Raw genomic sequence first — 27,952 nt, forward strand, 5'->3', positions numbered from 1 at the left:
ATCATCAGTTCGAATCCCCGTGTTACATCCGGCTTGGTCGAGCGGCCTTACAGACACAATTGGCTGTGCCTGCAGGTGGGAAGCCGGATGTGGGTATGTGTCCTGGTCGCTGCACTAGCGCCTCCTCTGGTCAGGGCGCCTGTTCGGGGGGGAGGGGGAACTGGGGGGAATAGCGTTATGCTCCCATGCGCTACGTCCCCTTGGCGAAACTCCTCACTGTCAGGTGAAAAGAAGCGGCTGGTGACTCCACATGTATGGGAGGAGGCATGTGGTAGTCTGCAGCCCTCCCCGGGTCGGCAGAGGGGGTGGAGCAGAGACCAAGACAGTTCGGAAGAGTGGGGTAGTTGGCCAAAATTAAATTGGGGAGAAAAACGGGGGGGGGGGTTACTTCTGTGGAAATTAAATGGCTGCCTAACAGCAGGGTTTGAATTATACAGAAACTCCCGGGGTCACCCACTTTTACGTTTACATGCTGTGTCTGTGCTATAGATGAGTAACAGAACTGAGTGGGATCCTGGTCAGTAATGGAAGTTATTGTTATTATCAGGATGTAAGGTATCATTAGGATAAAGAAAATCACAATATGAAAGCTTGTCCATTGCACACCAAAAACATTTTGCACATATGAAGCTTGGGGGTCGTCCTCTGTGTGGAGTCTGCATGTTCTTCAAGTGTCTGTGTGGGTTTCCTCCAGCTGCTCCGGTTTCCTCCCACAGTCCAAAGACATGTAGGTCAGGTGAATCGGCCGTACTAAATTGTCCCTAGATGTGAATGTGTCAGCCCTATCATGGCCTGGCAGCCTGTCCAGGGTATCTTCCCGCCTGCCACCCAATGACTGCCGGGATAGGCTCCAGCATCCCATGACCCGAATTCGAATAAGTGGCTTGGATAATGGATGGATGAATGAAGAATCCTTGATTTGACTAACCGAAGCCAAAGCAAACCGAGACCACTTAAAGAGCCTCTACAAAAAGACTCTTCTGTGCCATGTTAGTTACTTAGCTAAACCATTGGCATTAACAACACAGGCTACTTTAACTATACAAACAGAGAACCACAGAGAATAGTCACAGAATCAGAAGTGCTCGTGTGCCTTTCCCCAACACAGCGACACTGAGCGGGCAGCCACCCCAGCCTCCACCCCAACACTGAGCGGGAAGCCACCCCCCACCCCAGCCTTCACCCCCAACCCAATCCTCCCATAATTCAAACTCCCATAATTCAAACCCTGCTTAATAGTATTGGTGATATAGCCTACCCACTGAGCAAAACCGTGGGCAACTGGACCACTGTCTTGGACTGCTGTTCCCTCAAATTCTACTTAAGAGCACTGTTTTAACTGATTTAATGTCCTTCTTCTCAGGAGAACATCCTACAGAAGGTGGTGATGACTGCGTTTGCAGACCGAACAGTTGTAACCATTGCAGTAAGTCATTCCTTCCACCCATGTATTGTTTATGATACTCAGAGAGGGAATTACAACCAGAGCTTTCTCTACCTGTCAGTACTCTGACAGACCACAAGGTCTAAGGTTAAGGCCATTAATGCAAGCGAGCATTTTAAGGCAACTTTCTGCCCCTTTCTCTCAATGTCTTTACCCTTTGCCAGCAAAGGGTAAAGACTGTCCTCATTGCCATAAAACGTTGCCTGTTTATCATGGACCCTAGATAGTTTGCACATGCCAACAAATGTCCCCTCCTAAAATTGTGGTCAAGATGATTCTAGTGCGTAAGATAGGGGACACTCGTGAATAGTCGAGGGTGTCATCTGTGAGCTGTCTCAGGGGTTTGTTCAGGTAAGAATCCTTCATCCTTTGTGTGGATGGATGCAGATTTCAAACTCCGCCTAATTTGAGCTTGGCAATTTCTGTGTGCAGGAGCTAAAATTGAAATTCAATTTTCTTCAACTTTCTGAGCCTCGCGTATTCGTCTCCTGCATCGTTCTCCAGTAGATTCTCCTCAGAAACTGTTTTTCCAGGTCCAAGTTAGAAAGTGTCTTTATCTTAGTCTTCTTGCCGGCTTCTCTCACGTATCTGCCTTCCTTTTCCCTCTTTTTCACCCTCTGTCCATCTTTCTTGTCTTTTAATGTTTTTATTTGGCTGGTCCCTTCCTTCCATTTCCTGACCTCTCTGGATATTTCTCCTGCTCTTTATCATCTGCCTCAATCTCTCCATCTTTTCCATTTTTTTCGGTCATTTTGTATTTTTCTGTAACTCCCTACATCTCTGCCGACTCTCCCTTTGCCTTTCACTCCCTTTCATCGGTTCCTGTCTCTTCTCCTGCTCCTCCTCTATTTCCTTCCCCCTGACTCCCCTCCCTATCTTCCCTCTCCCTTCCATTGCTACTGTGCTTCTACATTTCTCTTTCCTTTTCATTCTCTCTTCATATCCTTTTGATTTTCCCTGTCCTTTCAGTTTCTACCCTTCTGCTTCTCCCCATTCACCACTCTTTCCCTCCCTTCTCACTGACCGTGATTTCCTCATATACCATCCTTTCTCTCTGTCTCTCTCTCTCTCTCGCTCTCTGTCCCTGTCTCTCTCTGTCTCTCTCTCTCCATGATACCATGTATGTTCCTTGAGCGCTCACTTTTTTGTTCTTCCTTGCCCGTCTTTCTCTCTTCTTTGCCGTCTGTCCTTGTCTCCATGCCAGCACCTGGTGTCCTCTATCCTGGAGGCCGAGCAGGTGTTGGTCTTCTCCTCGGGGATCTTGGTGGAGTGTGACTCGGGCCCAAACCTGCTGGCTCAGGAGGAGAGCCTCTTCAGTGTGCTAGTGAGGACTCACAAGTAGACCCTAACCTGGCCCAGCCCACACCGGCTCAGCCTCAGCCCAGCTCTGCTCTGGCCTTCCCTTCTGTCTTCCCATATTGTCTTTCTCTCTCTTTCCACTTCCTCTTTTCCTCCACTCTTCTCTCTGTTTACATGTACCATCGACTTTTCTTGGCTTCGTCCACCACAGTGCCGACTCTCCTGCTTTTCACTCCTTTTTTTTTTTTCCCTTTGCCTTCAACATTTCTGGAGTCTGAGCCAGGGTTGGAGTTTGGGTGTGGGTCTGCTGAGGCCTCACTACAACTGGCAGCCTGGTTGGTACAAAAAAAATAACATTGACTACCTACTGCATGCTGCTGCTGAGATAATACTAGAACACACAGTACAGTAGTATGGAATCACAACCTCTAACATAGCTGCATGTTAGATCATATAGACTACTGAACAGGCTGATGTCCTTATGTCGTCTGCATTTTTATTTCAATAATGTTAGATTTAGAGGGGATGGATGGATGGTTTATTGTCCTTGAGAAGATAGTCTTTCCACAGTCAAGTGCAGGGTGAGAGGTCCAATTATTAACAAGTTTAGAGGAAATTAAAGTTAAGGAAGAAAGAAAAATGAAAATGCTAAATGAAAAAATAATTATGAGAAGTCATAAAGGTGTAAGATGGTAAAGCCACCCTATGTGGCTTTTTTTTTACTTCAGCCCAGAGATGGACAAAGTAAAACACCAGCTGTGTCTGAAATCGTACCCTATTTGCTACATAGCTCGCTATATTTACCTTCCTCCATTTTGTTGGAGTGTCCGAATTCGAACTGTACACTGTAAAGAAAAAACTTGTTTTATGGTAAAATAAACTGGCAGCTGTGGTTGCCAGAACTTTACTGTAAAAAATACGGTAGAACTTTTTCTCTTCAGTTCAATTCAATTCAATTCAATTCAATTTATTGTCATTAAAAACAATGTGCAGGCACATGTTAAGAATGAAATGAGGGCTGTGGCTTCGCCAAACAGTGCAAGACAGACACAGACATACACAGCAAACACAGTAGAATATATGTTTCTTTTTTGTATTTAAATTACTTCATATTTCTGTTATCAGCACAATGGTTAGTACTTTTAATGGTGATAAAACGTATTTTTAACAAAAAATACATGTAAAAAATACAGTGTTGGCTGTTATACATATTGCAGCGAATTCAGGGGGCAGCCCGGGAACCGCCACAGCCAGGACGCGAACCCGTATCTCCCGCACCACGGGCGTCAACGTTAACCAGTCGACTAAAGGGTTCGACCCGCTAGCCAAGAGCCAACGTGTCTATTTATCTGTGCACATTACATATATATTACAGTATATTTCCGTTATAAAAACAATGCGAGGGTATCTACCGGTGGAGTAATGTATTTTTTCCACAAAAGAGACGTAAAAACTTGTTTAAGCTGATACAGATATTTACGGTGTCTCACTGAGACAGAAACTGTATTCGACATATTTAGAGTTTATGGTCTTTTACTGTCATGGTTTGACGTTTTTTCACCATAAAATCTACAAACATTTTTTACAGTGTAAAACTTGTTGACTATGTACTGCCCTCAAGAAATCCTACAATGCACCTGAAAATTTAGTGTCCAACACATGTACACTACTTTGCTTTTCTATTTTTGCCTCTGATGTAAAGCATCTTTGGGTAATTAGAAAAGTGCGATATAAATCTTATGTATTATTATAGTTATTATGCTAACTTTTATTATGCTGATAGTTATTATGCTAATACCACAGTCCAGTGCTTTGTCTCTGCTCTGCTCCAGCACACTTTTTACTGCCAAAAATGGTGTGACGGGATGAGAAGAAGATCCAAAACGACAATTTATCGTGTCCCAAATCTATAGAGTACTTGCTGAGTGGTTCGTAAGTCGGGAAGAGTGAACGAGGGCATGATTGCGGACACAGCTACTGACATGAATGAACACATAAATGCATCATAAATAAATAAATGCACCATAAATGCACCTGGGCTGCCCCCCCCCCCCAAATTCGCTGCATTGGTGTCAAGAGTGTGATGGTGAGGTCATCAGAAGCGCGTGTGCCCAGAGACGCCAAGGACTAGCGAGTCTATTTATCCGTGGTCATTACACTACCTCCATCCTTCGGGAAGCACGTCCCCGCGCCTCAGCATATCAGCCCCTCACGCCTCTGGGCGCACACGCTTCTGATGGCCTAGCGGTCTTACCATCCCACTTCTGACACCAATGTAGTGAACTCGGGGGCTGCCAGGAACCGCCGCAGCCTGGACGTGAACCCGGGGTCTCCCTCACCACGAGCAACTACGCTAACTGATCGACTAAATGATCCAACCCGGGTTTGTGTAGAATTACTAATTTTACGTTTTTGTAAAAGATTCAAAAATCTATCGATGTCTTTTTATGTCCTCATTAAACAGTTCTTGCATTGCCACAGGATAATTCTGTCTTTCTGTCATGTCTTCCTCCCCTCTGTGTCTCCAGCATCGTGTCCACACCATCCTTACGGCTGATCTTGTCATCGTGATGAAGCGTGGGAACATTCTAGAATACGACAAACCTGAGACCCTTCTGGAGCAAGAGGACAGTATATTCTCTTCATTTGTCAGGGCTGACATGTAAATCAAGTCCATTATCAGTCAACCCGCCAGTCAGCCGAGACGTTCTTCACTCTGTCAGCTCGCTTTTCTCCAGGTCTGTAAAAGCTGACCTTCTCCAGGGAAACCCACACCGATTACATTGATTTACATTGGAAGGCCCACTCCATCCTTCCTACTGCAATGGAAACACACGTCCAGACACACCATCAGCTTATCAATTTATCAGTGGATCATTAAGTCAGTGACTTAATCATTATCAGTCAGTCATTCAATAATTGACTGATTGATCGGTCAGTTGTTTACTTTCTATGTTCAAGCTTAGATTTTGCCTCACAGACCAGCAGACCTGTAGATGCGCCATCAAATCTCGGGACGGCTTTAGCGCACAACGTGGTGTAGCAATAATGTCAACCTTAAAATGAACCAGTCAGTAAATGAGTCATGAGTTTTGTATGGACACCTAATTAGGATATTAAACTGATGCAGGAATCAAGAGCCACTTGCAAAGAGCACAAGAAGAAAGGGTTTAATTCTTGTTTACCAACCTTATAAGAAACTAGCAGAGACAACAATCTTCATTGCCAGAAGAAGGGAAGCTGGAATTATTTCTGTCTCTATAGAATGCATGTGTGGTAAAAAAAATATGCAGGGTAAATGATCAGTAAGCCATGCAACTCCTCCTGCGAATACCATGCAGGGATGTTTTCTACACCCAACTTTGTTCAGCTGTAGATGAAGCCACAGACTGAAGACACCACATGGTCAGACAGCATAGATTAGTAAAGTGACCGGGTTTGTCTATGCCTGTGTTACCTTTAACATCCATGTGTTGGAAGTGATGAGAGTTTGATTTGTCTAAAGCTGGCAGTTTTTCTTGTAAAGCTGGTTGATAGATACACCGATTGATGAATTGATGGATATAACAGTAAGATCCCTTTAAGCATATTTTTTGTGAATCGAATTGCATGTCTTATTTCCTTGTTTGGCTTATCTGTAAAAATGTGTCATATCGTGTACTATATAACAATTTCATAACTCTTGAGCGCTTGTTTGAATGCAGATGGAGGGAATGTTGCAGATCTGGAAGTAAAACTGTTCTTAAAATTCTTTTTAGTGTGCTGGATGTTGGCTTTAACCTCGTCTTGTTACTCAAGCCTAGTTTCCCCACAAAAAAGCACTGTTAAAAGGGTTTTAAATGCTATCAGTTTACATCCCAGTCTGGGTTTTTCTACATTTAAATACTTTCTGGCATAGAAATAGCATCAGTAGAGCTGCCATTCCTTTCCTTTGACCTTCAGTGAGAACTGAACACATGGAAAGGCCCATTTGGTGCACTGACCCCAACCCGCCATGGAGACTCAGCTGACATGAACCGTGTGAGGGGGTCCAAAAGGCTGTCATGTTTATACCAGCCTAAACTTTTATGGTCAGATCTTGGTGGAAAATCAGTGGGTAGGACCTGATCAGAAGCCATCTTTAAAACTGCCACAGCCAGATTCTGTAAGAACTGAACATACATGTTGAACCAATGGGCAGCTAGCTGTCTTAGGTGCTCCTGCCCAAATTGCCATATTGGATTCTGTCTGGGGCGGCACGGTGGCGCAGTGGTTAGTGCAGTCGCCCCACAGCAAGAAGATCCTGAGTTCGAGCCCCAGGGTAGTCCAACCTTGGGGGTCATCCTCTGTGTGGAGTTTACATGTTCTCCCCGTGTCCTCGTGGGTTTCCTCCGGGTGCTCCGGTTTCCTCCCACAGTCCAAAGACATGCAGGTCAGGTGAATTGGCCGTACTAAATTGTCCCTAGGTGTGAATGTGTCGGCCCTGTGATGGCCTGGTGGCCTGTCCAGGGTGTCTCCCCGCCTGCTGCCCAGTGACTACTGGGTATAGGCTCCAGCATCTCTGCGACCCTGTTAGCAGGATAAGCAGTTTGGATAATGGATGGTTCTATCGGCGTTGCTCTATTCATTCTATTTCTATGCTGACATTAGTACAAACACTGTAGGGTGTCACGAGTGCGTTATGAAGCCAGTGAACTCGCTGTCTGTCTGCAGTCATGCATTGCTGAAACGATACTTCGGGACAGTGGACACCAAGTATGGTCTCTTATGGAGGAAGGCGTAATAGCTGTCACAGACTGCCAGTAACTCCTGAAATGTTGATAAAGAAGAGATGAAGATACAGATAAAATACTCATGAGCTCTATCACTACCACCAGCATCCATCCCACTCCTGAGAGAGGAATGCTGACCCAGAGTCACAGGTCAAACCCATCACATCTAGAACCAGAAAGAAATATTAAAATGGGTCCAGTCAGGTTTTTGCATTCATTGTTTATAAGTGCCAGTGAATAGATCACTGCACCTCTTGCAGCAGCAGAGGAACGCTCATCTTGCATTTTGAGATGGTCGTTTTTCATTTAACATGTGGGTTTGTTTTCTTATGTTTTTAATTCCCAAATGAAGCAGCGGTGAAAGCTGTTCAACAACCCATGTGGGTCAACAAGTTTAGCATGCTAGCTCCTTTTTACATGTGGGTCAACAAGTTTAGCATGCTAGCTCCTTTTTACACGGTTTGCCAACACACTGAATTTAATAATGCTGTCTCTCATGGGGGGAAAAAAAACATATTGAGTCAGGAAAAAAATAGAATCACGTGGCTCAGTGCACTGTATGGAGGACAAGGGGTGGTTATGGGTTTGATGCTTTGCTTAAAGGCACAATGACTTTAAAATCATTCTAAGTGGCAATTGCCCCCCTCTCTCTCCCTGTCGCTCTGGGGCTCCGGGGCTATTTATTTGGGAATAAGGGAATATGATAAAGGAAAGGAAAGAGTCTGCTGACATGCTATTGCTCTCTCTGATGAGAGTGGCGCCACTGTCCTGATGTTAGGTGTTGTACAGGATACTTCCTTTGCATATGAGAGACTTTTACAATGACTTTGTACTGTATAATCGGAATGCCACATCAGTTCTCTTCCACCACCTTGCTTCAGTGTATTACTCCAGCACCATAGTAACCTTGTTTGTTTGTTTTGAAGAAAATGTCTCATCTCAAGGAGCAGTCATATCATCTGGTCAGCTGACTGTCCTTTTTTACCCATTTTATTGTCTTGGACATCAACACTCTTCTCTCATGCATGACTACTATTATGCAAAATGTACTTGTCTTTCTCCAAGTCCTTGTCTTCTTAACCTCCTTTTTCTTTTCTTTCTTTTTTTTCCCCTCCCTTTCCCCCCCAATTGTATCCGGCCAATTACCCCACTCTCCCGAGCCGTCCTGGTCGCTGCTCCACCCCCTCTGCTGATCCGGGGAGGGCTGCAGACTACTGCATGCCTCCTCTGATACATGTGGGGTCGCCAGCCGCTTCTTTTCACCTGGCAGTGAGGAGTTTCACCAGGGGAGACGTAGCACGTGGACGCATCACGCTATATTCTCCCCAGTTCTCCCTCCCCCCCGAACAGGCACCCCGACCAACCAGAGGAGGTGCTGGTGCAGCAGCCAGGACACATACCCACATCTGGCTTCCCACCCACGGACACGGCCAGTTGGCTCTGTGCATAACTGTAGTCCGCTAACTTCCGGTTTCTACTGCAGCGGTCATACCAATTTCCTGTTTGTTGTCGTATGCTAGTCACAATGGCATATTTTTCGCGATGCCTGCAAGATTTACGATGGCTAAATGTCAACCACATGCACAGAACTGTGAACAAACTTTCACCTGCACCTACCAGCAAACAGGTGAAAAGTTTCAAGTTATGAGGATTAGGATCCTCATCCTCATAATTCCCCCGTAATTGTCAATAGCACACGCCAACAAACAGGAAACTAGAACCGGAAGTCAGTGGACTGCAGTTATGCACATGGTCGATTGTGTCTGTAGGGACGCCCGACCGAGCCGGAGGTAACACGGGGACTCGATCCGGCTATCCCCGTGTTGGTAGGCAACAGAATAGACCGCTACGCTAACCGGGCGCCCTTCACCTCTCTTTCATCCATTTTCCACTTGCGTCTCTGTTCTCTGCCGTCGTGCCAGACTCCATTTCCTCCTGTCTTCTAGTAGCCATCCTGTTCTTCCAGCTTTTCATTTCTGTCTTGGCCTGGTTTCACTGCATAACCCCGCTTACTCTGTGTGTGTGTGTGTGTGTGTGTGCGTGCGTGCGTGCGTGCGTGCGTGGGCATGTGTATCACAGCCAAGATACCACTGTCTTAATTCTTTCCTTCCTCGTCGCCAGACGTTTACTCCTCACCAAATTTCTCTGCATGGTCTGCATGGTGAACCTGTCCGTTGTCAGAGCAGAAACACAGAGAGAACTGGGCACCTTCCTGGGTGAGCCTCCCAGCCTTGTTTCTCAAACACTAATCTCTTCATTAACCACAGACCTGTCTGTCCACCGCTATTGGTACATGCCACAGCAGTGCTCTTACTCAGTAAATGAAGCCATGTACTCGTAAAAATATCACAGCCTCTCTGAACCCTGCAACTATGTCACAGCTACCCTTTTCTCATCCTTTGTAGTACATACTTTTGTAAATTTGTGTCTGGAAAAAATGGTGACTTGTCACTCATGCACATGGAAATGTCTTAAGATGTAATAAAACAGATATAACCATCTTTCTGAAGCTCAGCAGGTCTCCATGTGAGGCCACTTTTAACCTCCTCCATCTTCAACTATGTGTAAAAGATAGACGCGGATGAGATCTAAGTGTGTAATTTGTATTTTTGTATCGATGTGGTTTTGTAGCACATATTTCGTACGATTGAAGACGCCTACAGTTTTTTTTTTCTTTGGTCAAACTGTAGAGAAAGAAACATGACGCCAATCAGGGCTGTTGTTTAGTATCGGGGGATGACTGTCAGGACTACCAAACGGATGTGTGTGTCGTATAGCCTCATCCACACCCACGTCATGGATGCTCTGCAGAGACGTGTCACTAACATTTTATATTATCCTTTCTCCTGCAGAAACTTGTCTTGACTGTACATTATGTATGTACCTATTAACTTGTGAACATATATATACATATATACATAGCAAAGCATTAAGTGTGCCTACTTTTTTTTACACCGGAAGTGATATTAAAATGGTTTTGAGTGAAAGGTTAGTCTGTCTTTGTCATCTGTCTACACGACATAAATGTCAATGACGCCAACAAAACTCAAAATCTCAGTACAGAACGTAGTGGGTCAATACATTGCTAAATGGCGCCACCTACTGACTGCATTAGAATATGAATATTAACATGTACTACATATCCGACAACGGAAAGTATCTATGACTTGAATAAAACACGTTTCATAGTGATTTTATCATGTCTAGAGAATCTCACGTTGACAGTGCTGACATAAGAGGAGACGTACAGGCATTTTGCGCGCAAAGTCACAAAGCAGATTTAAACCATGGGGAGAAGTTGAAGGGATTCTCCTCCATCAGCCATGCTCCTAGAGCAGAATTCGTGTCCATATGAAATGAAAGTAGAAGCTATAAGCGCGGATGATGCGCTTGTTTGAATTTTTACGCACCGAAATACAAACGTAGCGATGCTTTTTTCCAAAAAGAGAGGTGGTTTCACATTTCAAAAGTAAGTCTTAACTTTTAAATGAAACTACGTGGCTTGTGAATAGTACACATTAATAGTTTCGGTAATATTCATATGAAACTGGTCGTTGTTTTCGGTCGTTATGCCACTGTATTGTTTATAAGGGTGGGGACACCTGCAGTCAGCTGAGACTGAAGAGGGCACTTAGATGAGGGATGAAACGTTTCTGTCAGTTAACGTTGTGTCCAGATGAATTGATACAACCTTCTTTGATCTACTGTTACATTTCGCGTATCCGTCTATAAACATTGTATCCGGATGAACTTGTTCAATTTTCTTTGATCTACTGTTACATTTCGCTCTCATCGCGTCATACAACGTTGCACGCAAATCGTGTCAATGTATCAGTTCGCGTCTCGAGGTCAAGAATAGTTACATTTACCATAACACATACATCCGATATAATCAGCAGCTACAATACAACATTTGAATTCCAATGTGTGTGAAACAAATTCAAAATAAAACCATTATGTGTTTTCGCTTATGGTGTCGCAACCGTGCGCTTGTTGAAATCGTGTTTCAAAACGGCCGTGTCTGTTGCGTTTCGTTACGGACACGATCTGTATGAGATCACATCCAGGCGACATGTCAGTGCGCCCGTGGAGACCGAGGGGGTCAGACTACGTCAAAGGGATTCGGGGATGCGCCCTGGAAACTCTCCCAGTCCGCGTGAGTCTGTCTGTGGAAGTGTCCAGCGCAGTGGACGTGCGTTTTGTTCCCACGCCGCCTCCACACGTCTCAGGAAAGCCGCGGAGGATGAAGCGGCGACACCTTGGCCGCGTCTGAAGCCCGGCATGCGCTATTGCGCACGCGTGCGTGGAACTTCGACGAGTGTCCGCTGAGGCGTTTAACTACTACCGTTGTGTGTGTGCGTGCGTGTGCGTGTGCAAGAGCCGGGAAGGAGATGTTGGCGAGGAAAAGCATCATTCCGGAGGAATTTGGCCTGCCGGGGCTGGTGTCCCGGGTTCCCCGCAAGCCGGTGTTCAGAGACCGCGTCAACAAGGCGCGCTTCATCGCCAAGAACGGGTCGTGCAACTTGGCGCACAAGAACATCCGTGAGCAGGGCCGCTTCCTGCAGGACGTCTTCACCACGCTGGTGGACCTGAAGTGGCGCTTCACGCTGGTCATCTTCACCACCACCTTCGTCAGCAGCTGGCTGCTCTTCGCCATGAGCTGGTGGCTGGTGGCCTTCGCGCACGGGGACCTCGACAACGATAACGGGAAGGAGGTGTGCGTCACCAATGTCACGTAAGTCGGGATGGTATCCGCCAGAACCGTCGGTTAGGACGTCAAATGCTAGTGGAGACGTTCTGTAGCTACGGTCCGTGAACGCAGGGTGGTGTGTAGGTAGAGGAAGATACCGTCTCTGATAATAGTGCATGTTACCGTTTCACTTCCACCAATGAAGATGTGCCATATGCTTTGTGGTTCTGTTGTGAGGCTCCTTTACTTCCCATAGTAGTAGTTTGACTTTAGAGTGACGTGATGGCTTTTATTACTGTCAGTGTTGTCAGTAGTCGTTGTAGTGTCCTCCCCGAAACCAGTAAGACAGTCTAACCACATCTGTTCTGTCCCATACACCTGCACTGAACTGACTCTCAGAGAGACGTCACAAAATTTGTCTCGTGTGAGTTTGTTCCGCCTCCGCAAGAGGAGATGGATTGAAGTGAAGCGGACGCGATGTTGCTGGCTTCCGGTCCGAAGTGTAACGAACGAGCCGATACATGTTCACCAAACTTCACGAGCAGATGTTGTTACATTTTCTCTTTAATGAACTACAAAAACTACGTATTGTCCCTTTAAGAAACTGGAACAATACACGCACGGCCCCCTGAAACAAATGGCATAGCGTGCGTTGCCCATCGTGTGGTTATTGAGTCATTCGTTTCCGTATCCGTTACAAGTTCAGTAAAACGAGTATTGTTTACTTTCCGGTTCCGGGATGATTACATATCTGACGTGAACGTTGGCAGCCCTACTCCATCCATCCACCTCTGCACCCACGATCATCCACTTTCATCCCGATATTGACTACAACACTCAAATCAGTCCCGTTTTACTCCACCCCCTTTTTTTCCTCCCCAATTGTACCTGGCCAATTACCCAATTTTCCAAGCTGTCCCGGTCGCTGTTCCACCCCCTCTGCTGATCCGGGGAGGGCTGCAGACTACCACATGCCTCCTCCCATACATGTGGAGTCGCCAGTCGCTTCTTTTCACCTGACAGTGAGGAGTTTCACCAGGGGGACGTAGCGCGTGGGAGGATCACGCTATTCCCCCCAGTTCCCCCTCCCCCCCCGAACAAGTGCCCCGACCGACCAGAGGAGGCGCTAGTGCAGTGACCAGGACACGTACCCACGTCCGGCTTCCCACCCGCAGACACGGCCAACTGTGTCTGTAGGGACGCCCAACCAAGCCGGAGGTAACACGGGGACTCGAACCAGCGATCCCCGTGTTGGTAGGCAATGGAAGAGACTGCCACACCACCCAGACGCCCAACCACTCCTTCTTAAAAACCGTTTGTCCTCTCCTTCCTTCTCGTCTTCTCTCCATCCTCACCGTACCTATTTTCCATTTCCCCACTCCCCAGCCCTACCCATTTTAGATACTCTTCCTACCTTCATCTTCTTTCACTTCTCCCTCATCATCACCTTTTCTGTCTCTCTCTATTCCTCCATGTCCCTCTCACTGTCATCCCAAACCTCTCACATAAAAAGCTAGATGGTCGGTCATTTGAAGGCTGAGTTGATCGCAGCGCCACGAGTAGGTTCATGGATCCTCTTTCACCCTTGTGTCCAGGTCCTTCACCTCCGCATTCCTGTTCTCCATCGAGGTGCAGGTGACCATCGGCTTTGGAGGCCGTATGATCACAGAACAATGTACAGCTGCAATCACCGTCCTCATACTACAGAACATAGTGGGACTCATCATCAACGCCATCATGCTGGGTAAGGCACAGTGGGGTGAAAGCCGGGTTTCTGCTAGGGATGCACCAATATCACTGTTTCACCGCTGATACCGATTCCCAGTACCAATTCCTAAGTATCGGCCGATACCGAGTAAAGATCCAATCCATTACTTCTACTGAGCAGTGTGGACTTGATTTATAACTTTGGAATCAATGTCAAAGAAGACTGACTCAGTTTGGACACAACATTTATTGACAGAAATGTCATCCCTCATCTAAGTGACCTCTTCAGTCTCAGCTGACTGCAGGTACCCCACCCGTATAAACAATACAGTGACTGCAGGTACCCCCACCCTTATAAACACTACAATGGCACAACGACCGAAAACAAATATCGGTTTCATATGCAAATTGCTGTGACCATTAACTAGAGTTAAAAAGGCCATGTGTACAATGCACAGATGATTTGGGAATGTTTGCAATCACAGCATTGTAAAATAGCGACAGATGTACTCTTAAGACCCCCCCCCCCGGTCCACCCCAAGGATCTGATCCTCCGGCACAAACAGATCAGTATAGTGTATGCTGTTAAGTGCCAGGAGGATCGCCGTGACTTGTACACTGGAGAAACTAAATAGGAGAGCTAACACGTCAGGCTAGGACTCTGGGGTCCTGGCCTGACGTGTTAGCATCTGGCGCGGATCCGCAAAACGGGTCCACACCAGATGCTGTGATACACATGGCCCGTATCTGGCCCAGTTTCATTTTGCTGTCTGGGCCACAGTCTACACCAGGGGTGGGCAGTCTTATCCAGAAAGGGCCAGTGTGGGTGCAGGTTTTTGTTCCAACCAAGCAGTTACACACCTGTGTCTCCTAATCAAGTTCCTCAGCAAAGACTCTGCTGGTTGATTAGTGGGATCAGGTGAGTAACTGCTTGACTGGAACAAAAACCTTCACCCAAACTGGCCCTTTCTGGATAAGACTGCCCACCCCTGGTCTACACCACCTACAGACCAGTGGCCACTCTTTCAGGGATGAGGATGTGCACATCCTTGATAGAGAGGAGTGCTGGTTTGATGGGGGATGCAAAGAGGCCATCTAGGTGAAGAGGGAACAACCATCCCTGAACCGAGGAGGGGGAGCCTAAGAGTGCATCTGTCACACTATTGTTTATAAGGGTGGGGATACCTGCAGCCACTGTATTGTTTATAAGGGTGGGGATACCTGCAGCCACTGTATTGTTTATAAGGGTGGGGGTACCTGCAGCCACTGTATTGTTTATAAGGGTGGGGATACCTGCAGTCACTGTATTGTTTATAAGGGTGGGGGTACCTGCAGTCACTGTATTGTTTATAAGGGTGGGGACACCTGCAGTCACTGTATTGTTTATAAGGGTGGGGGTACCTGCAGCCACTGTATTGTTTATAAGGGTGGGGGTACCTGCAGCCACTGTATTGTTCATAAGGGTGGGGGTACCTGCAGTCACTGTATTGTTTATAAGGATGGGGATACCTGCAGCCACTGTATTGTTTATAAGGGTGGGGGTATCTGCAGTCAGCTGAGACTGAAGAGGTCACTTAGATGATGATGAAACGTTTCTCTCAATTAACGTTGTGTCTAGAATGAACTGATTCACCTTTCTTTGGTTTTCATACCTGGATTATTTAGCATGCAACAAGACACTTTGGGATCAATGGCCAAAGTAATAGAGATCGAATCAGGTTTTATCCACCGCTAAAGACAGACGGGTTTCCATGCAGCAAACATGCAGTGAATCAAACCATATTGCTTGTATGTATGACATGCTACTAATGACTTTTGGTGTGGGATTTAAATCTTGGGTAAAATAAACGATACCGATACTCCATTGTAGCCTGGTACCGGTCCAATATCCTATACCAGTATTGATATAGGTGAATTGCTCATTTCTACCCTTCCTCCACACCCCATCCTTTTGGAATATAAAAGACTGACTCTGTTACAGATGTATTCTACTTTTCTCATCTGCACATCATGTCACCATCCATCAGCTCCATGTATGATAGGAGTGAGATAGATATTACTAAATTACTGGACTGACGGATAGATGGATGAGTGATCGAGCGAGGTTAGCTGTCTTACAGATCTTTTGAGAATCAACTTTTGTCATTTTTTATACTGGAATCAGTTGCTGGTATTTTCTATGGAGCCACTCAAATGGTGCAAACAAGGCATTGCAAGATGGTGGCAACAGACGGGTGTTTATGAGATGACCAAGCGTGTGGGGACCTTGACTGTTCATAAATATGAAAATATGGATGGGTAGAAACATGGATAGATAGATAGATAGATAGATAGATAGATAGATAGATAGATAGATAGATAGATAGATAGATAGATAGATAGATAGATAGATCTGGACATTGTAGTCTTTTGAATGCGACACGTGTTCATGTTTGCAGGATGCATCTTCATGAAGACAGCCCAGTCGAATCGCCGCGCAGAGACGCTGATTTTCAGCCGCCATGCTGTGATCGCTGTCCGGAACAACCGGCTCTGTTTCATGATCCGGATCGGAGACCTCAGAAAGAGCATGATCATCGGAGCCGCTGTCAGGTTACAGGTACTCTTCTTTTTTTTATATACTATCTATGCTGTTTCCGAAAAAAAAAGAAAAAAATCTATGCTGTTTCCGCTTCCGGTGAGGGAAGATGGCGGCTTGAATTCAGCCAGTAGTGTCCATGCGGTGTCTTTGTCCCCGTCTGCGTCTAAGTTTGTCTTCGTTTGACGTCTGGGAGAGCTGGTGCTGGATGGGCTGGGAGAGCTTGGTATGCTGTCCCGGCCTGTGGGCCCAGGAACCACGGCCCTGCCTGGAGCTGTGCCCGAAGAGAAAACATAGAGGACGCGGAAGCGGGGCAGGCTTAGCTAACTGCTAGCGCATATAGACCGGCAGTTCCGACAGTCATCCTGGCTAGTGTTCGTTCTCATGGACAGTGATTTTTCTTCTTTCTTTTCTTTTTTTTTAGTGTGTTAGTTTGGATATAGTGTGTGTTCTTGTAGTTGTTGTAGTTTTTGGATGTGTTTGTGTCTTTGTGTTGCGCTGCTGTGGGCTGCAGGAAACCATGTTTCATTTCATGTGCGCAAGTGCATGAAATGAAACGACAGATAAATTGTTTCTGAGTTTTGATGTCTTTCCTAATCTATTTTATTCTATCCTTTTTATAGTCTACTCTCATAAGGGTTTTTTTTGTTCTTTTTTTTTCAAACTTCAGGTTGTGAGGAAGACAACTACACCCGAAGGAGAGGTGATCCCCATCCACCAGATAGACGTGCAGACAGAGAGTGCAGTGGCCAGCAACAGCCTGTTCCTCCTCGCCCCGCTCATCATCTGTCACGTCATAGACAAGAACAGGTGCACGCGCGCACACACACACACACATGAAACCCAAACAAATGACTAACTTTTAGGTAATGGTCGTTCCTTGCTTGATTGACTAGTTTACTGTCCATCAGTCGTGCCATACAGCAATCACCAGAAAACTACAACTACAACAGAAAACTACAACGTCACAAATAACAACAACATCAGCAATAAACAACAACAAGCTCTACATATAGCTGTATAAAAGAGTGCGGCATCCATGTGCACAAAGGGTCGATATTGTTGCGTCACAGTGTGTTCAGCGGTGCGTTACTGGACGTGTTAACTGTCATATGCAGCTTGTGTTTACGGCTCATCGACACTGAGAAGTACCAGGCAATGAAGCACATCCCAGACAGCAAAATGCCATTGATCCACACTGAAATGTTGCCAGGCGGTGGCATTGAATCAACACTGAAATGTCACCAGGCAGAGGCATTGAATCCACATTGAAATGTCGCCAGGCGGAGGCATTGAATCAACACTGAAATGTCGCCAGGCGGAGGCATTGAATCAACATTGAAATTTCGCCAGGCGGAGGCATTGAATCAACACTGAAATTTTGCCAGGCAGAGGCATGGAATCAACACTGAAATGTCGCCAGGCAGAGGACTTGAATCCACATTGAAATGTCGCCAGGCGGAGGCATTGAATCAACATTGAAATGTCGCCAGGCGAAGGCATGGAATCCACATTGATTTACGACGTGGATTCACTGTTGAAAGCGCTCGATATGTTCAGTTTTGAAATGGCATCGAATGGTCATTGATTCCTGACATCGATTATATGTTGATCTATCAAACACAGTAGCTGGATTCATCATCTTGGATCAAACCCACGACTGCCGTGGTGTCTGCAAATTTAATAATAATACAATAAGATGTATTGCTTCTGTATCCATGTTTTTAGAGGGTAAAGAAAACTGGGGAAATATTGATTCCTTGTGGAGCTATTAGTGTGTTAGTTATAATAGGAAAAGTCACTGCAGCATTCATTCTGACCCATTGTGTAAAAAAATGACACCACCCATCTGATCCCGACTGTTTTTGGACGAATGCTAATCGCATTAGCTGATATTGATTTATTTTAGGTGCCCTAAAACATATTATTGGGACACATGGCTAAAGCAGTACATAGAACAGTAAATGACCGCACACATATCAGACCACATAAACCCTTGCTGTTATCACAAAACAGCCAAAACATTAAAACCACCTGCCTAATATCGTGTATGTCCCCCTCATGCCGCCAAACCAGCTCTGACCCATTAAGGCATGGCCTCTACAAGACCTCTGAAGGTGTCCAGTGGTATCTGGCACCACAACATTAGCAGCAGATCTTTCAGGTCCTGTAGGTTGGGAGGTTGAGCTGCCATGGATTGGACTTGTTTTTCCGGCACATCCCACAGATGCTCGATCGGATTGAGATCTGGGGAATTTGGAGGTCATATGCAGACACCTTGAACTCTTTGTCATGTTCTTCAAACAATTCTTGAGCAATTTTTGCAGTGTGGCAGGGAGCATTATCCTGCTGAAAGAGGCCACTGCCATCAGGGAATACCGTTGCCATGAAGGGGTGTACCTGGTCTGCAACAATGTTTAGGTAGGTGGTACGTGTCAAAGTACCATCCACATGAATACCAGGACTCAAGGTTTCCCAGCAGAACATTGCCCAGAGCATCACACTGCCACCGCCGGCTTGCCTTCTCCCCATAGTGCATCCTGGTGCCATCTCTTCCCCAGGTAAATGATGCACATGCACCCGGCTGTCTACATGATGTAAAGGAAAACGTGATTCATCAGACCAGGCCACCTTCTTCCATTGCTCCATGGTCCATTTCTGACGCTCACGTGCCCACTATAGGCACTTTTGGCGGTGGAGAGGGGTCATCATTGCCACTGTGACTGGTCTGCAGCTACGCAGCAAGCTGCGATGTACTGTGTTCTGACACCTGTGTATCATAGCCAGCATTAACTTTTTCAGCAATTTGAGCTACAGTAGCTCATCTGTAGGTTCAGACTAGATAGGCTAGCCTTCACTCCCCACCTGCACCAACGAGCCTTGGGTGGCCATGACCCCGTAGCCGGTTCACCGGTTGTCACTCCTTGGACAACTTTTGGCAGGTACTGACCACTGCATACCAGGAACACCCCACAAGATCTGTCGTTTTGGAGATGCTCTGACCAACTCGTCTACTACTACTACTTTCGGCTGCTCCCGTTAGGGGTCGCCACAGCGGATCATCCGTTTCCATTTCTTCCTGTCTTCTGCGTCTTCCTCTGTCACACCAGCCACCTGCATGTCCTCCCTCACCACATCCATAAACCTCCTCTTTGGCCTTCCTCTTCTCCTCTTCCCTGGCAGCTCCATATTCAGCATCCTTCTCCCAATATACTCAGCATCTCTCCTCCAGACATGTCCAAGCCATCTCAATCTTGCCTCTCTTGCTTTGTCTCCAAACCGTCCAACCTGAGCGGTCCCTCTAATATAATCGTTCCTAATCCTGTCCTTCTTCGTTACTCCCAGTGAAAATCTTAGCATCTTCAACTCTGCCACCTCCAGCTCCGCCTCCTGTCTTTTCGTCAGTGCCACTGTCTCCAAACCATATAACATAGCTGGTCTCACAACCATCTTGTAAACTTTCCCTTTAACTCTTGCTGGTACCCTTCTGTCGCAAATCACTCCTGACACACTTCTCCACCCACTCCAACCTGCCTGCACTCTCTTTTTCACCTCTCTACTGCACTCCCCGTTACTTTGGACAGTTGACCCCAAGTATTTAAACTCAGATGTCTTTGTCACCTCCCCTCCTTGCATCCTGACCATTCCACTGTCCTCTCTCTCATTCACACATAGGTATTCCGTCTTGCTCCTACTGACTTTCATTCCTCTTCTCTCTAGTGCATACCTCCACCTCTCCAGGCTCTCCTCAACCTGCACCCTACTCTCACTACAGATCACAATGTCATCCGCGAACATCATCGTCCATGGAGACTCCTGCCTGATCTTGTCCGTCAACCTGTCCATCACCATTGCAAACAAGAAAGGGCTAAGAGCCGATCCTTGATGTAATCCCACCTCCACCTTGAACCCATCCGTCATTCCAACCGCACACCTCACCATTGTCACACTTCCCTCATACATATCCTGCACCACTCCTACATACTTCTCTGCAACTCCTGACTTCCTCATACAATACCACACCTCCTCTCTCGGTACTCTGTCATAAGCTTTCTCTAAATCTACAAAGACACAATGCAACTCTTTCTGGCCTTCTCTATACTTCTCAATCAACATTCTCAAAGCAAACATCGCATCTGTGGTGCTCTTTCGTGGCATGAAACCATACTGCTGCTCGCTGATCGTCACCTCTCCTCTTAACCTAGCTTCTATTACTCTTTCCCAAATCTTCATGCTGTGGCTGATCAACTTTATACCTCTGTAGTTGTTACAGTTCTGCACATCGCCCTTGTTCTTGAAAATCGGTACCAGTATGCTTCTTCTCCACTCCTCAGGCATCCTCTCACTTTCCAGGATTGTGTTAAACAATCTAGTTAGAAACTCCACTGCCATCTCTCCTAAACATCTCCATGCCTCCACAGGTATGTCATCAGGACCAACTGCCTTTCCATTCTTCATCCTCTTCATAGCTGCCCTCACTTCCTCCTTGCTAATCCGCTGAACTTCCTGATTCACTATCCCTACATCATCCAACCTTCTCTCTCTCTCATTTTCTTCATTCATCAGCCCCTCAAAGTACTCCTTCCACCTTCTTAGCACACTCTCCTCGCTTGTCAGCACATTTCCATCTCTATCCTTGATCGCCCTAACTTGCTGCACATCCTTTGCAGCTTGGTCCCTCTGTCTAGCCAATCGGTACAAGTCCTTTTCTCCTTCCTTAGTGTCTAATCTGTCATACAACTCACCATACGCCTTTTCCTTTGCCTTTGCCACCTCTCTCTTTGCTTTACGCTGCATCTCCTTGTACTCCTGTCTACTTTCTTCATCTCTCTGACTATCCCACTTCTTCTTTGCCAACCTTTTCCTCTGTATAATTTGCTGTACTTCCTCATCCCATCACCAAGTCTCCTTGTCTTCCTTCCTCTGTCCTGATGACACACCAAGTACCTTCCTAGCTGTCTCCCTCACTATTTCTGCAGTGGTTTTCCAGCCATCTGGCAACTCTTCACTACCACCCAGTGCCTGTCTTAACTCCTGCCTGAACTCCACACAACAGTCTTCCTTCTTCAACTTCCACCATTTGATCTTCGGCTGTGTCTTCACTCACTTCCTCTTCTTGGTCTCCAAAGTCATCCTACAGACCACCATCCGATGCTGCCTGGCTACGCTCTCCCCTGTCACCACCTTGCAGTCTCCAATCCCTTTTAGATGGTGCCTTCTACATAAGATATAGTCCACCTGTGTGCACTTCCCTCCACTCTTGTACGTCACCCTGTGTTCCTCCCTCTTCTTGAAATATGTATTCACCACAGCCATTTCCATCCTTTTCGCAAAATCGACCACCATCTGTCCTTCCACATTTCTCTTCTTGACTCCATACTTTCCCATCACCTCCTCATCACCTCTGTTCCCTTCACCAACATGTCCATTGAAGTCCGCTCCAATCACCACTCTCTCCTCCTTGGGTACCCTCTCCACCATGTCGTCCAACTCATTCCAGAATTCTTCTTTTTCATCCATCTCACACCCAACTTGCGGGGCATATGCGCTGATAACATTCAGCAATAAACCTTCAATTTCCAGCTTCATACTCATCACTCTGTCTGACACTCTCTTCACCTCCAGCACGCTCTTGACATACTCTTCCTTCAGAATTACCCCTACCCCATTTCTCCTCCCATTCACACCATGGTAGAAGAGTTTGAACCCACCTCCGATACTCCTGGCCTTACTCCCCTTCCACCTGGTCTCTTGCACACACAGTATGCCTACCTTTCTTCTTTCCATCATGTCAGCCAGCTCTCTCCCTTTACCAGTCATAGTGCCAACATTCAAAGTTCCAACTCTCACCTCCACATGCCTACCCTTCCTCCTCTCTAGCTGCCTCTGGACATGCTTTCCTCCTCTCCTTCTCCTTCGCCCAACAGTAGCATAGTTTCCACCGACACCCTGCTGGTTAACAGTACCGGTGGCGGTCGTTGGTAACCCGGGCCTCGACCGATCCGGTATGTAAGTCTTATTTATGATCCGCATATTTGATTTGGCAAAGATTTTACGCCGGATGCCCTTCCTGACGCAACCCTCCCCATTTGTCCGGGCTTGGGACCGGCACTAAGGATGCACTGGCTTGTGCATCCTCAGTGGCTGGGTTACTGACCAACTCGTCTATCCATCACAATTTGACCCTTGTCAAAGTCACTCAGATCCTTATGCTTGCCCATTTTTCCTGCTTCCAACACATCAACTTCAAGAACGGACTGTTCACTTGCTGCTTAACATATCCCACCCCTTGACAGGTGCCATTGTAATGAGATAATCAGTGTTATTCACTTACCCATCAGTGGTTTTAATGTTTTGGCTGATCGGTGTATCCTTGTACTGTATTTGAAGACAAGCTCTGAATGTCTGCTCAACAGTCCGCTGTACGACCTGTCAGCTATGGAGCTTCAGTGTAGCGACCTGGAGGTGATAGTGATCTTGGAGGGGGTGGTGGAAACTACAGGAATCACCACCCAAGCCCGGACCTCCTATGTGTCAGAGGAGATCCAGTGGGGCCACCGCTTCGTTCCAATAGTGACAGAGGAGGAAGGGGTGTACTCGGTGGACTACTCCAAGTTTGGTAACACTGTCAAGGTAAGAGTTCCGTGGTGGTCACATTACTATTGATGCAACCAAAATAATGTCATTTCCTGCAACAAAGATAGACATAGCAGGATGTGGTATCGTGCTGGGTGGGAAGCTAAAAGCTATCCAGCTAGTTTTACAGTGGCTAACACTAAAATATCGACAAAATGACAATGCAACAACTGGATATGTTGTTGATCCGCTTTCCTGTGACACAGCAAACCAAGCAGCCTCTCTTAAGGAGGTTTTTTTTTTGTAAATCTGCCAAATAACAGTAAAACACTGGACGGTGTGAAATCACACAAATGATGTATTCTGCCATGTTTGATTTTCAGTATCAGGGTCACCGTGACCCTGAGTAGCCCTATTGGTCATACGTGTTTACGTCATATGAATTTACTGGTCAAAGTTCACCAAACTGGAACTTTGGTACGGAGTTAAGTTCTTTATAGACTGATGCGGGTACCATTTCCTGTTCTCCACATGTTTGAATGAAAGTCAATGGAAAACTTACAGCCCGGTATGACGAGATACCGTGTCATAGTCACGAAATTTAATTTATGAAATCGTGCTGGGGGACACGATGTCACTGACATTTTCTAGTCCGGCACCACGAAGTTGTATCCAATGCATTCCTATGGGCCAAGTTTTTCTTGCGCGAGTCACGTTATCAAGATGCTGGCTCTGCCTGGTCTGGCCTCCCAGAGGTAGTTTTTGTGTTTTCAAATATATGTAAGTGACCGGCATTCTCCCGGGAGGCCGGACCAGCCAGAGCCAGCATCTAGATAATGTCAAAAAACTTGGTCAATTCCCCAAATGTGTATGGTTGATAAACTAAATAAATACATGCCCTATCAAGAGCCAAATTCAGTTTCCCCTCCTTTCCTTCAAACATAGATGAAACTGCCATAGGAATGGATTGGATACAACTTCGTGGTGCCAGACAAGAAAATTTCAGTGACACCGTGTCCCCCAGTATGATTTCATTAAATTTCATGACTATGACACGAAATCTCGTGATACCCGGTTGAAACTTAAGTGTAGTGTGGCTGCTCCTTTTGGGGAATTACTGTTTCATACACACTGACCAATTTCCGCCCTTGAATAACCACTGGGACACAAATAAGTAACCATTTATGGTAAAGAACAGCTTGAATTTTGGTGATAAAAGATTCTTTAGGCCACTGACAATAATGCAGTTCTACATAAAGAGGTGAGACTGCATTGCTAATAATATAGCAACACCCAAAGGTATCTTGGCGCCAAATGCTTGCAAATTTATTTCATCTGTACCTTTTAGATGAATTGTTCATCACAAAGGATGCTATTGTTGTACTACGTTATCTTTTGGCTCCTCTTTGAAGGTAGCAACACCGCACTGCAGTGCCCGGGAACTAGACGAGAAGCCCTCCATCTTGATCCAGACTCTTCAGAAGAGCGAGCTGTCCCACCAGAACTCGCTGCGGAAGCGCAACTCCATGAGGCGCAACAACTCCATTCGGAAAGGGGGACCTGGAGGCAGTGGAGGACTGCGGAGGAATAACTCTGCGCTCGCCGTTCCCAAGGTCCAGTTCTTCACCCCGAACGAGGGGGGCCAGAACCCCAGCGAGATCACCTGACATGAGGTGTGGAGTCTCTCGGCTGCCCTGGTCCTCCTGGTGTGTGGGAGGATGAGGATGCTAGCATACTGTGTGCCTTTCACTGGCTTAGTTGGAACACCTTCTTCCCTTCTAGTTTTAGATTCCTCTTATTGTAAACTCTAGTGATAAGAATCAAATATTGTTTTGTTTTTAGTTGTTCATGTCTTTGGCCCCAATATCAATCCCAGTTTTTATTGCAACCCCACAGCTGATGGCATTTGGATACTATTACATAGAAATGAAAATAATTACGGACAAAGGGTGTCTAAGTATATATCTCTATTTTGAGAGTCCGGTTGCAGTTTTCTGTTAATGACGTGTTGTTACTTCTGGTGGTGGCAATTTACTTGGTCTTGCAGCCCAACAGTCCTGAATGGTAACAGCAGGAAGACTGCTGCACACCTGTATTTTAATTCTGCTGTATACCAAGAATAAATGTGCTGTATTTATCTGAATGTGCTTTCAGTACCTTACAGCAAGTAACATGGCTGCTGTCTTCGTCATAAGCACAAAACCTGAACCTAGATACCCTAAATGTATGTAATGGAGTATTCTTTGTAAACGTCTTGATATTATTTACACAAGTTTCTCACCAAAACATGTCATGTGTGTCCTTAAGGCCTACCAAACATGTTGAATGCATTTCCCACTTCATGAAACATTTTTAATAAAATCTTTCATAAAATCTTCTTTCATTATTGGCGGATATGGTGGATTGCTGCCACCAGCTGTCAAATTGCCTCACCAATATTTACATTATTTCTTCTTTTTCTTCTCAGTTCTATATCAGCTCAGGGTCAGGCATGTTTCTTTTCTTTTGTATCATCTGCTTTGCTTACATGTTGCTTTCAGCTTCACATACTTTTTGGTGTTTTATTTTGCAGAAATGTGTAAATAGGCTCTGTGCATAACTGTAGTCCACTGACTTCCGGTTTCTACTGCAGCGGTCATACCAATTTCCTGTTCGTTGGCGTGTGCTATTGACAATGGCACATTTTTCGCGATGCCTGCAAGATTTACCATGGATAAATGTCAACGACATGCACACAACTGTCCACACACTTTCCCCTGCACCTACCAGCAAACGGGTGGAAAGTTTCAAGTTGTACATATCAAGTTACGTCCACAATTACGAGGATGGGGATACCGTCCTCATCCTCCTATTTGTGGACCTAACTTGATAGTAAATCTTGCAGGCATCGCGAAAAATATGCCATTGTCAATAGCACGCGCCAACAAACGTAAACTGGTATGACCGCTGCAGTAGAAACCGGAAGTCAGTGGACTACAATTATGCTCAGAGTCGATCGTCACCCCCGTACTCGTTGTGTGCCTGTGCATCCTCGTTTACGTAGTAGAAGAACACGTGATACGAGCAACACTGTGCTCTGTAGCGCCACTAGTGGTCAGAAACTCCAGTGGATACCTGTAATTAAACCCTTAACACATGAATGAAGTCTTAAGACGTGTTTGATATTCAGCCTGTTTTTTAAAAACTGATGTTGACTTACAAGCTGAGAGAAGTTACGTAGTGAAGACATCTGGGCTAACTTTACCATTGTATACTACTAATAACACACGTTAGTCCCTAGCTAACGGGTTTGACCGTTTAGTCGAACGGTTAGTGACGTCGCCTTGTGGCGCAGTACATTCCGTATCGAATCCCGCACCGGGCAAGATAGATAGGAACTAACGTGTCTTATTAGTAGTTTGCACCATATTAGCATAGCTATCATACGCTGGCGCAAGAGAGAGAGAGAGAAATTATTTTTAAATTTGAAGCTGGAGGGAGTTTTTAACAGCTTGAGACGGATAAGTGAGCTAAGAGCATTATGAGTGTGCTAGCTTGTAGGTAGCCCAGTTGTTACAGCTATCTCGATGTAATCGACGTTTTTAAGTTAAAGCACTTGAAGCAAAAAATTACAATCGTCAACATTCTGCCATTCATCTCTATGGGGAATACGTGAACAAGTCCAAAACACATCAGTCCCCCCCAAGTTATTAACCCGATCATAGGACAAAAATGTTCCACTTGAGGAGATGCATGCATGGATCATCTTCTCGAGACTTGGTGAGTCCAGGTTCAAGGAAGGTAGGTGGAGCTGTGCTTGTTTAAATTTTAGAGCAATCAGATGATGATTCACTTTGCTATCCTTTGAAGGAGCACTGTGACTAAATGCCGTGATTCATTTTTTGTTGTATCAGATATTTGGGCCATATTTTAGAAACGTTCTCCTCGTGGATATTGAGATAATGGTAGTGGAATGTGGAAAAAATACAACTTGAAAGAAAATACAAGCGGATCTGAAATATTCTTGCAGGGGAACATGTCAAAAAACATTACCAGAATCAGAAATACTTTATTTGTCGTTTCATTTCATGCACTTGCGCACATGAAATGAAACAAAATATAATTTCCCACAGCCCACAGCAGTGCAACACAAAGACAAAAACTACAAGAACACATATATCCAAACTAACATATATATCCAAACCAACACATATAAACCAACACACATATCCAAACCAACACATATATCCAAACCAACACATATATCCAAACTAACATATACTATATCCAAACTAACATATATATCCAAACCAACACATATATCCAAACCAACACATATAAACCAACACACATATCCAAACCAACACATATATCCAAACCAACACATATATCCAAACCAACACATATATCCAAACTAACATATACTATATCCAAACTAACATATATATCCAAACCAACACATATATCCAAACCAACATATACTATATCCAAACTAACATATATATCCAAACCAACACATATATCCAAACTAACACATCTATCCAAACCAACACATATATCCAAACTAACACATATATCCAAACTAACACATATATCCAAACCAACACATATATCCAAACTAACACATCTATCCAAACCAACACATATATCCAAACTAACACATATATCCAAACTAACACATATATCCAAACCAACACATATATCCAAACTAACACATATATCCAAACTAACACATATATCCAAACCAACACATATATCCAAAAACGAACAATGTACTGCTACACCTAATGTGAATCTTGTCCTATATTAGGTTTTACAGCCAGCTAAACTCTCCCTGGCATCATATCCTCCAAGGAACAGACCAGCGTTGTATATGGACGGGATTTAATACCAAGGAAGTGTGAAACTGAAAATAAACATACAGAAAA

General features: G+C 45.4%; 2 protein-coding genes across 2 annotated transcripts in view; both read left to right on the forward strand.

The window, feature by feature from the left end:
- Window positions 1-10,480, forward strand: part of abcc9 (ATP-binding cassette, sub-family C (CFTR/MRP), member 9) — a 157,664-nt gene extending 147,184 nt beyond the window's left edge. The window contains exons 38-39 of the mRNA XM_056275655.1: window positions 1,364-1,426; window positions 5,272-10,480. Of these exons, the coding sequence (XP_056131630.1) occupies window positions 1,364-1,426; window positions 5,272-5,409 (201 nt within the window). The 3' untranslated portion in view covers window positions 5,410-10,480. The remainder of the gene's footprint in view (window positions 1-1,363; window positions 1,427-5,271) is intronic.
- A 1,049-nt stretch (window positions 10,481-11,529) lies between these two features.
- On the forward strand, window positions 11,530-25,956 carry kcnj8 (potassium inwardly rectifying channel subfamily J member 8). Its single transcript, XM_056275783.1, has 6 exons — window positions 11,530-12,229; window positions 13,780-13,928; window positions 16,330-16,490; window positions 17,140-17,279; window positions 22,886-23,102; window positions 24,458-25,956. The coding sequence occupies exons 1-6, from the start codon at window positions 11,886-11,888 to the stop codon at window positions 24,710-24,712; spliced, it is 1,266 nt and encodes a 421-aa protein (XP_056131758.1). The 5' UTR covers window positions 11,530-11,885; the 3' UTR covers window positions 24,713-25,956.
- The last annotated feature ends 1,996 nt before the right edge of the window (window positions 25,957-27,952 follow it).

The sequence above is a fragment of the Lampris incognitus genome, chromosome 3 (assembly GCF_029633865.1).
Source record: "Lampris incognitus isolate fLamInc1 chromosome 3, fLamInc1.hap2, whole genome shotgun sequence".
NCBI lineage: Eukaryota > Metazoa > Chordata > Actinopteri > Lampriformes > Lampridae > Lampris > Lampris incognitus.